The 10,270-nt window shown below is 39.5% G+C and overlaps 2 protein-coding genes, 1 long non-coding RNA gene and 1 pseudogene across 5 annotated transcripts in view; 2 read left to right on the top strand and 2 right to left on the bottom strand.

Annotated features, from left to right (window-relative positions):
- LOC146458649 (uncharacterized) overlaps positions 1-10,270 on the bottom strand; it is a 59,995-nt gene that overhangs the window by 41,020 nt on the left and 8,705 nt on the right. The gene's annotated exons all lie outside the window — the stretch shown is intronic.
- LOC146458651 (uncharacterized) overlaps positions 1-10,270 on the top strand; it is a 44,931-nt gene that overhangs the window by 34,208 nt on the left and 453 nt on the right. The window contains exons 1-3 of one of the 2 annotated variants that reach the window (XR_014858169.1): positions 9,213-9,344; positions 9,463-9,583; positions 9,681-10,270. The exon at positions 9,681-10,270 is cut by the window's right edge and continues 453 nt beyond it. This is a non-coding gene — a long non-coding RNA (uncharacterized LOC146458651). Of the gene's footprint in view, positions 1-9,212; positions 9,345-9,462; positions 9,584-9,680 lie in introns of those variants that run through there. The other variant, XR_014858168.1, reaches the window with a different exon arrangement.
- LOC146458652 (uncharacterized) lies at positions 1,368-3,762 on the top strand (annotated as a pseudogene).
- Positions 4,275-10,270, bottom strand: part of LOC146458650 (uncharacterized) — a 10,087-nt gene continuing 4,091 nt past the window's right edge. Inside the window, exons 2-3 of the mRNA XM_085090542.1 lie at positions 7,601-7,936; positions 4,275-5,773 (exon numbers count right to left, since the gene is read on the bottom strand). Of these exons, the coding sequence (XP_084946668.1) occupies positions 5,687-5,773; positions 7,601-7,936 (423 nt within the window). The 3' untranslated portion in view covers positions 4,275-5,686. The remainder of the gene's footprint in view (positions 5,774-7,600; positions 7,937-10,270) is intronic.

Here is a 10,270-nt window from a genome sequence, read left to right as displayed (position 1 = left end):
ACTGCGAACTATTAAACGACCAATACACCTAGCCTTAACTCGAAGACTCTCTACTCAGTCCTTACTGCTTTAAAGCTTCAATATAAAGGAGAGTCTGCTCATTCTGCTCATGAGCTAGTGTGGTACATACCACCTGTGCTAATTTCCCGGTTTCTGAGTAATGGTAATCCATCTGGGTGGGATGTTAGTCCATTCCAAACTCCTGCTAGTGATTTTCCAGGTCGGTCTTACATTCCACCAGTACCCATATTTATACTCATAATTGGAGTACGGCATTGTGAGAATAAAGTCTTCTGCCCACGAACACATTGTTCCAACGCGCAAAGAGGAACAATTATTAATCAGCGGGTTGTATTGCTCGGGTCGCGGAAAGTGTAAAAATAACGCAGGAGCCAGGAGATACAATAGCTTCTTAGGCCATTTTAAGTTCAAATAAGCCAAGTGCAATACTTTACGTGGTAAAAAGATCGCAAGATGTAAACTTGACGCCCCTTCGCGGTTATTGGTCAGTCCACCTTAATTTGGTTACTGTTTTCGCCTGCTAAAAAAGTCATTTCGAATTTGAACTACCTCTTCAATAGGGACGCGGAAGCCGGGATGATGCATGAAGCCAGTAACAGAGAAGTGTCCGTGTTACAGAGCAAGACTGAGGTTGTGATTAGGACAGCATTTTAAAGGCGTCATTGACAAAATTAACCGACTGATGTAAACTAATCAAACTTATTTGAGACAAGTAAAAATAGAACTGTAACCAGGATAAGACATATTAGGTAAAAATCGTTCTCTGGTTAAAAATTTTAAAACATAAGCTTTCGGCTATCAGTCTATAGCCTTTAACGAATTAAGAAACCCTTCAAATTCCGTTTATGTTCCTTTTTGCGTGTTTGGAAACATCTTCCGGTTTCACCGATGTAGTTCCAAGAATTTGAAGAATTTGAAGAATTTGAAGAATTTTTCTAGTGGATCTAACGTTGCCAACCATGCTTGGAAAAACAATCATTGCATCGATTTTGACAATGCTTGTGTTATCGACAAGGGCGATTACCGCGTTCGAAAAACATTAGAATCCTGGCACACAGCAAAAACTGTCGACGCGGACAATAACTCTAAGCCGTTGCCTAGGCAATACTCCATTTTACGGTAATTAGCCCTCATTTCCATTTTTATCTTTTAGCTTTTATCACACTTCTTTTATTCCCAAATTTTAACACCCTTTTTGTATATATTTCCGTTTACGCGCTACATTTCTTAATTCGTTAAAGGCTATAGACTGATAGCCGAAAGCTTATGTTTTAAAATGTTTAACCAGAGAACGATTTTTACCTAATATGTCTTATCCTGGTTACAGTTCTATTTTTACTCGTATCCGCCGAGAGGCTGGGCTGGAAGCCCTAAAACTAGCGCGAAGGATGGAAAAAACAACTTACAAACTTGAAGCCCACCACCGCCATTTACACTTCACGCACAAAGCCATCGATAACCACTGGATTCCTAAGTCCTTGAGGTTTAAGCCACCTGGAAACCATCCTATCTTCAAGCACATTATGGAACGTGCAAGCAAGCATTGTATGAGAGCAAGAATCGCTATTTGCCACAACCAAGTTCGAACTCTGAAGGGAGCACTCGAAGAAACCAAACACCAACTGCTAGATTTAGTCACCGAAGACACCTCATCAACGCTGTTACAATTTCTAAAAAGGAGGTCCCAATCAGTCCGCAACAGCATTGAAGCGAGACATGAGAACAAGTTTACTAACCTCAGTATAGAAGCAGTTGACGACCACCCTACTACGATCAACAAACGAAACTGGGCAATCAATTTATCCCAAAAACCGCTTTCTCCAGCAGAACGTTCTCTCCTCAAGAAAGGCCCGAAGTTTGCCCCAACCCCACGAACTATCCCTGTCAAAGATATTGTCTCTGAAGTTGAAGCCGCCATCGCCCGCCTTCCCGATGACTCGAAGGACGCCATACGAACCAACACTGCCTCCCTGCTCCACAGAGCCCGACTTCCACCACATAGCAACATCACGAAAGCCGAATTGAAAGCCTTAAAGAACCTTAAAGATGACCATGAACGTGTGATTATGAAAGCTGATAAAGGGAACTGTTTTGTTGTTATGGACAAAACAGACTACGACACCAAAATGGAAGCTCTACTTGTTGACCGTGACACCTACCAACTAGTCGACAAGCCACCATTCTCAAAAATTGAAAAAGATTTGAACCACAGACTCCTCGATCTTAAAAGACAGAACAAGATTGATGAATTTACTTATCGCAAACTCCGTTCTACAGACGGTTCCCCTCCCGCCATCCGTGGTTCTATAAAACACCACAAACCGGGTTTCCCTCTTCGGCCGATTGTCTCTTCCATTGGCTCTGCCCTTTATAATACATCCAAGTTCTTTTCGGATATTCTATCGCCGATCCAGAATCACAATGGATATTCTGTTCTCAATTCCTCACAGTTCGCCAACGAAGTGGCTAATATGGAAATCTCTGATGATGAGGTCATGGTCTCATTTGATGTTGTGTCGCTCTTCACAGCTATCCCAGTGAACAAAGCCTGTGAATACATTCGGAGCAAATTAAACAAAGACAATACACTACGATCCAGAACAAGTCTCAGCACAGATGATATCATTTCCCTGCTTGATTTCACTCTTTCAAACAATTATTTTGTTTATAATAACTGCATATACAAACAGATCCACGGCTGTGCTATGGGCAGTCCAGTTAGTCCTATTGTTGCTAACCTCTGTATGGAAGTGATTGAGGATTTATCTATCAGTACCTCATCAGTCCCACCAAGGATTTGGAAACGATACGTTGACGACAGCTTTGTTGTTATCAAGAAGGACGCGGTTTCTCCGTTCCACGACACCCTTAACGCCTGTGATCCCAAAATTTCCTTCACAATTGAACATGAAAAGAACGGTCAAATTGCCTTCCTAGACACCTTGGTTACCAGAAGAAATGGAGTTGCCGTCATTGATATATTTCGTAAGCCAACCCATACAGACCGTTACTTGGATTTTTCTTCTCATCATGCAAAAGAACACAAAATCAGCACGGCCTCGACCCTCCTGTTCCGGGCATCCAACCTCCCTAGCAGCCTTGAAGGAAAAACTCGTGAAACCAACCATGTCAGGGCTGCATTAGAAGCCAATGGTTACCCATCAGCTGTTATCTCTAACATCCTCAATAAGAAGCCACCCCCATCTACAGTTCCTCCACCAGAAGAATTGGTTTCTATGTTCTTCAAATGGGTTGATCCATCTAGTATGTACCAAGGTTTTGCATGCCTCCCCTACATCAGCGGCCTAACTGAGCCCCTCACAAGATTACTCCGCAAAAATGATATCCGTGTTGTCAACAAACCACTAAAAACCCTTCAGCAAGAATTCCCGTCTCCAAAGTTCAGACAACCCTCGGATCTTCAGTGCAATGTTGTTTACAAAATTCCATGTAAAGACTGTTCGTGGAACTACATCGGTGAAACCGGAAGATGTTTCCAAACACGCAAAAAGGAATAAAACGGAATTTGAAGAATTTTTCTAGTGGATCTAACGTTGTCAACCATGCTTGGAAAAACAATCATTGCATCGATTTTGACAATGCTTGTGTTATCGACAAGGGCGATTACCGCGTTCGAAAAACATTAGAATCCTGGCACACAGCAAAAACTGTCGACGCGGACAATAACTCTAAGCCGTTGCCTAGGCAATACTCCATTTTACTGTAATTAGCCCTCATTTCCATTTTTGTCTTTTAGCTTTTATCACACTTCTTTTATTCCCAAATTTTAACACCCTTTTTGTATATATTTCCGTTTACGCGCTACATTTCTTAATTCGTTAAAGCCTATAGACTGATAGCCGAAAGCTTATGTTTTAAAATGTTTAACCAGAGAACGATTTTTACCTAATATTATTTGAGACAGTTAAACACTACAAACAAATTGTACCAAGAACGGGTCACCACAATCGTTTTCATGTTAGGTCTGAAGTATATAGTCACTTTTAAGGAGGTTCGCAACAGTTTTTCTGAAATTGGGATGGATCTTTTCAAATCAACATTTCGCATGGAAGGCTTGCTTCAATTTCAATCATACTACACCACCTTTTCAACTGATGATCCTATTGTATGTTACGTTGGTTTACAATAAAAAATCAAAAGCAAACCGTCTCCAACAACTGTACTGCCGCATTTTTTGGTAAAAATCACAAGAAAAATGTAACATTACTTCTCATTTCTTTCCAAAGGTCTTTTATTGCAGCAAAACATTCTAAAAATACTTTGAGTGTCTTACGTGGCATGTGCTCATTAGCACTCAACTAAAATAATTGTAGTTACCATACTAAAATAAAATCAGAAATCGTAGAGACATCATGAACCATTTCTTAAACCTTTTTGTAATTACAAGTGGGATCTGGTAGGGAGGTGACCTGTTACGAAGAGCATGGCACCTACATTCAGGGAGAAGGTTGAAAGTGGATTTAAAGGAGTGCCCATAATACTGTTCTATAATTTTACTTCACTTTCATTAATAATCTACTGGATTGGTGAAGGATGTTGAATGCATCCATATCTGAGTGCTTCTTATTGGTCTTTTGATTTGGCTCAATACTTGGTATATGAAGCTACACCGCACACTATCATACAATATGTGAAGAGTGACATAATCAGGGTATTAAATAAATAATGGAAGTGTCTTTTGACGATGTTCTAACTCGTCTTACAGGAAATCTCTCCTTGAATTATTTGTGCACAATATTGTGAAACCTGTTAGTGGCCTTGCTAACATCACCTTGTTAAGATCTCTTTAATTTTGTCGAGCATTAACCTCTTGCAGTGATCACGAGCGGTTACAATTCTGACAAGGGTATTCTGTTTCTTGGGCAATGATCCGATTTTAACAGGCTCCAACAGTACACACTGCCAAAAATTTATTTAAGGTAGCTCTGAGCCCCTTCCCTACATATTTTTTAACTGTGCGAAAAGGTGTACCTAAACATACTAATTACTGTTTTAATATAAAAAATGGGGTCATCGAGCTCGTTATTGAGTTATAACCACTTACAAGTAAAATCAGGAGTGCTTACACAGGTTATACTGTTGTTATGACAACCTATCAAAGTTCGCTCATGTTTGGGCATTTGGTAGATACCACTATTGTTGCATCAACTGATAAAGAGTATTGATCCGTCAAAGTTTAAGTGCTGGAAAATGATGGAAACAAGTTCCAGCCACCTTAAATATTAACAGCCGACCAATAAGTGCAAAGATTATTGTAAACCATTAACAAAGGTTTAAAGCACAAGTACAAAACTTATATTATGAAAGTGTAACCGTCAAAAGACAACTAATGGATTGCATCTTAACAGTAATATTTCAGCGTTTGGAATAAATTACATACGTGCAGTATATAATAACCACCAAAATGCTGATTTGCTTCGTCACCAGTTAAATTCATTTCCTCATGCGAAAAGATTTATATTCACATTCCTCTTTTTAGGAATAAAACGGTTACCACTTTTAAAACTAGAACGAAAGAAAAAAATGCTAACAACTACAAATAAAGTGAAAACCTGCGTACATAAAACTCCATCGCTATTTAAGATTATTTATCATTAGCTATTTTATTCGTGGGCTGCATAATGTGACCTTAGCAATGACATCTTTACGAATGCATCAAGACACGCTGATCATCAGCTGTCGCGTTGTGCCATGTGTTTGTGCATGTGGTTTGTCCACCTTCCTGGCCTACCTGTGTTAGAGTAGAAGACAATAGGTTGTTTTTCTAGATATTAAACTTTAGTATAATTACTTTGGTGATTACAGAGATTCTGTTGATCTTATTGGTCGAGGATTGGGTTATATCCTGCTTTAATCACCTCGTGCGAGGTGATTGAGGCGGAGCACTGATTTTCACAATGGTAGATTAGCGATTTGTTGATGTTTCTAAGGAAGCAGTATTATTCGATGGAAGAAAATACAATTCCGAAAGGCGCTTAAGATGCAGCTAGGTCCACAGCTAAGTGTCGACACTTTTCGAAGGCATAATATGAAATTTTTGCTAATTGTAATAAAACCACCTTGTAAATTTCATTGGAAATGTTGTCGATGTCGATACCAATATAAAACTAAAAATGAAAGCAACAATTTAGATTCGCGCAAAATTTTCTTTATTTAACAGAATGGTCTCACCAAGAAAGCGAAATTAAGACAGAATTTGAAGGCATGGAAGAAAAAGAAGTGAACATATGTCTCTATAAGGTTTACGTTTCAGTGAGGAGAAACATGGAGAAAAGACGGCAGTTTATAACAAAACAACAATGCGTGCTGAAAGTGCTGGGACAGTCAACGCTATAGCAGAAAACTTCGCAGTAATTCCCCCCTCCCCCCAAACAATGTTGAACTAGGCGTTACGCAAGCAAAATAAGTGTCGATGTTTGCTAAGATCTTTTCACATTGCCTGGAGGAAGGGGGGAGGGTGGATGTGTAGCTAAAGGGTCATAATAATGACGGGGAGAGTAAAACACGCAAATTTGAAAGGATTCCAGCAACTGTCCCAAGGACATCTGTCCTCTATTGTAGTTTGTTGTGACGGAGCATGTGATCGGCAGACTGCACATCGCTGTTCATTGACGCGTGACAAAACACGCAAACAAGCAAACAAATTTGACACTTTTCGAACTGTACTTGTTTTTCTCTGATAATCACCTGATAAATTATACTAAAACAATTATTCCTCTCAGGCTCAGTAAATATTGATGAATATTCCCGGAGACAAAGTCGAGGGGAATTCACCAACGTTTACTGAGCATGAGGCGAATAATTGTTAAATAAAAATTTATTTTGGTAACTTTTCATGAGCAGTACTAAGAATCAGAAATGTTTCATTTATAACGGTAATTGAACTGAGTGGAGTGCCATTCGGCCTGAAATCATACGTGTGATTTCAAAATCGAACGAACGCGCAGCGCGAGTTCAATTTGAAATTACAAGTATAATTTCAGACCAAAATTGCACAACACGCGGTTCAATTACCACTTTATTACACCTATTTTGAAATCGCACAGTTTTATTGTCAATTTTAATCATATTTTTTTATATTACATTTCCATTTTGATGGGCTTAAAAAGAGGATGCGATTTAGAGCAAAAAATAGTGCGATTTGGGAGTAAATTGCACTGTTGAGAGCCAATCAGATTGCAAGGATCACCAATGATTTCAAAACGGGTGTAATAAATCATTTAACTCTAGGTGCATGCAAAAACTACTCGGAACCTATTCCATTGCAGATCCCTGAGGACTGTAGAGTTCCTGTTTTACATGAAATCAAAGAAGAGTGTATATTCGGTGTCACTACTATTTGAAAACTAAACTGTAAGTTAAACGAGATGTGAAATATCCAGCTGAAAAACGCGCGCTTGGTACAACAATTCTGAGGCAATACACTCTGTACCTCAATAAAAGTTGTTTGAAAAAATGTAAATGGTTTCGAGTTATTCAATCATGCTTTATATTGCAGCTTAATTGTTGCATTTTATATTATTTTTATGTCCTACAATATTTTTTCTCAAACAAATACCTGGTTATACATGTAGTACATCGGAAACGGCTGGATCGTTTGAGGGGTCTGGTGACTTGCACTACTGACTTTGACGATAGCAGCAGCAAGGATGATTTCGATGATTGAGAAGATGATCATCAATATGAACACAGCCAGGGCGTCCTTTTCCTCGTCTGTGTATTCCACTTTTGTTTCTTTGTTAATGAAGAATATATTACGATTTCGTGAATCTGATAATTGCACCCTAACGTGTTTGTAAAACAGTAGCATATGACAGCCCCAGTGATGATACAGGTACACGGTCATTGCTGAGAACAGGATGCACGCCACGCTGACTGACCAAGTAGCGGTTGCCTGAGACAAAAACAATAAAAGAGAATTTTACTTCTCTTGATCCTTAACAATTATTCCATGAGTTGCGTTGGATATGAGATGGTAAATAACCAACGAGGCGCGAAACGCCGAGTTGCCTATAACCAATCTCATATCCAACAAGCGCGAATGGAATAATTGTTTTATTTAATTCTCCCCGATTAGATATTGCTATTAAAGTTTACTGAATTTTATTTAAAGTAAAAATTTCTTTCAAATTAAAACGATCGGATGTTGAGGCAACTTCCGACCAAAGCAACAACGTGATGATCACATGGCACGCGCAGCGGTTGAATGAAAATCGAAAGCGAAACAGATGACGGACACAGCCGGACATTTCAAATTCAAGAAACGTTCAAGTGTACCAGTAACAACCTTTCTGAGACAAGCATTCAAGTGCCTTTGAAGTTCCAGCTCATCAAGAAGCGTAATAGTTGTGCACATTTAAGCAAATGCTTTGCTGTGTGGTGCCGAACGAAGGATGGGATCAAGGACGGCTGTTTTTATGCTGAACTGAATTCTTCGCGGACGATTTAAGGATACTTCCTGGGTTCGCGGGTGTCCTTTGGAAAAAAAATCGTACGCGCGCAAGTTTTAATATACCTCTAACAAACTATATATCATTATAAAGCTTAATAAATGTAGTTTCCTATAAAAAATATAATTGAGCGATCTTTTCCTTTTTTAAGTGCCAGGAGCCAGTAGAAACTCGAATCGACCGATGGTCGTTCCATTGAATTAATCGGTTATCGAACGCCGCGCGAAGAACGAAATCGCTGCACAGTGTTATTCGCAAGGCATCAATCAACAAAAAGGTGTCAGGCTTTTTCGAAATTCTGATTGGTTATTTAGATATCCACGTCTAAAGTTTGAGTAGCAAAAAATATTTGAGTCGTGTTGCGTAAACAGTCGCCACGGGAAAAATATTTTGAAAATCAAAATTCCCTGACTTCGTTTTGTTTGTCATTTTTCCTCAAATCTTCTGGCCAAATTTCACGACAATCCGTCAAAACTACATACCCTATTAATTCGTTCAAAGTCGACATACTCTGCCAAAATTCAAGTGCGAGTTTTCGCTCGATAAAGGTTTGCAAGAAAAACAAGCCTCCACAGGAGATTATGACACCTCATTAGGTGGCGAGCCAATCGAGCAACAGGACCCCATGGCGTCAACAACAATAGCACAGAATTTCGCGGAAAAAGTATCGCGTTGCAGACACGTTTTAGACTCCGCTGTTGGATGGGGAAAGTGGCGAAAGGAAAACGTAAAAACAACCAGGAAAACGGGGAAAAACCAAGGCTAACGAAACCAGAAGCGCGTCAGCGGAGAGTTTGCCAAACTGTCCACTCCTCGGAGGAGTGCAATGATAACAGAGATGAAATCTATTGGGTAGGTTGTTCGTTTTGATTGTGTGTTATGTAATTTACGCTTCAAGGTAAAGCGATTATTCATTTCGTATCAAAGGAAATGTATAATGAAAGAAAATCGCATTTTTACTGTTATTTAGGTACGATGGTGATTTCTTCGTAAGAAATATTCAAGATAGCGTGGAGCGGAGCAAAAAGCGAGAGAAAGGGCCACGCAGAACGCGCTATCTCCATTATTACACGTGGGCTGATACGCTTCTGGTGAGTTCTATTTCATCGGTCTAATTCTTGCTGATTTTATTTCAATGTTTCAATACAAACGCGCAGTAAAACGTTATTTGGTTTTATCTCGCTGCAGAAGGAAGAAATTGGCCCAGAGGATGCAGAATATGATGTTTGATATTTTCACAGGACGCTTGCAAAGTTACCCTGCAGGACTTTTGCACGGCAATCGACCTCTGTGTACTTGATCCAATAACAGTGGATTAATTTGAAGGCCGCTGCTCCAGTTCTTCGTGATCACCTTCGACAGAACCTTCAACGTCGACTAGAGTTTCGTGGTCGAACCAAGAGCCTTTGTTGCTCTCTGCAAGATCACGTTTTCGATCTTTGCTGAAACCTATCTTTCCCTTTTTCTTAGGCCCTGGCTTCTTCCGGAATTTTATCCACAGGCTCTTTTCGTTTTTTGATGACTTTTCCATGTGGGAAGCGCCGGCAAAGAATATAAAATTCGAAGTGAGAAATTTTCTGCAGGCGAGATGTAAACAAAATATGCTTATTTCTGAAATAAGAGCTCCCGAATGAAGCGTTTGCCGCGAAAATTCCTCTGGGGTGTCTCGCATTAGGAAGATTATGACCCCTTTTTTATTTATTTACTTTTAGATGGAAATACGTTTTCCTAAATATCTCGCGCGCTTTTTAATATTTTTCAATTTTTTTTTCAGTAAA

Source organism: Pavona decussata, unplaced genomic scaffold (genome assembly GCF_977016875.1).
Source record: "Pavona decussata unplaced genomic scaffold, jaPavDecu1.1 SCAFFOLD_232, whole genome shotgun sequence".
NCBI lineage: Eukaryota > Metazoa > Cnidaria > Anthozoa > Scleractinia > Agariciidae > Pavona > Pavona decussata.
The sequence above is the reverse complement of the archived record's forward strand: the minus strand, read 5'-3'. Positions and strand labels throughout refer to the sequence as shown.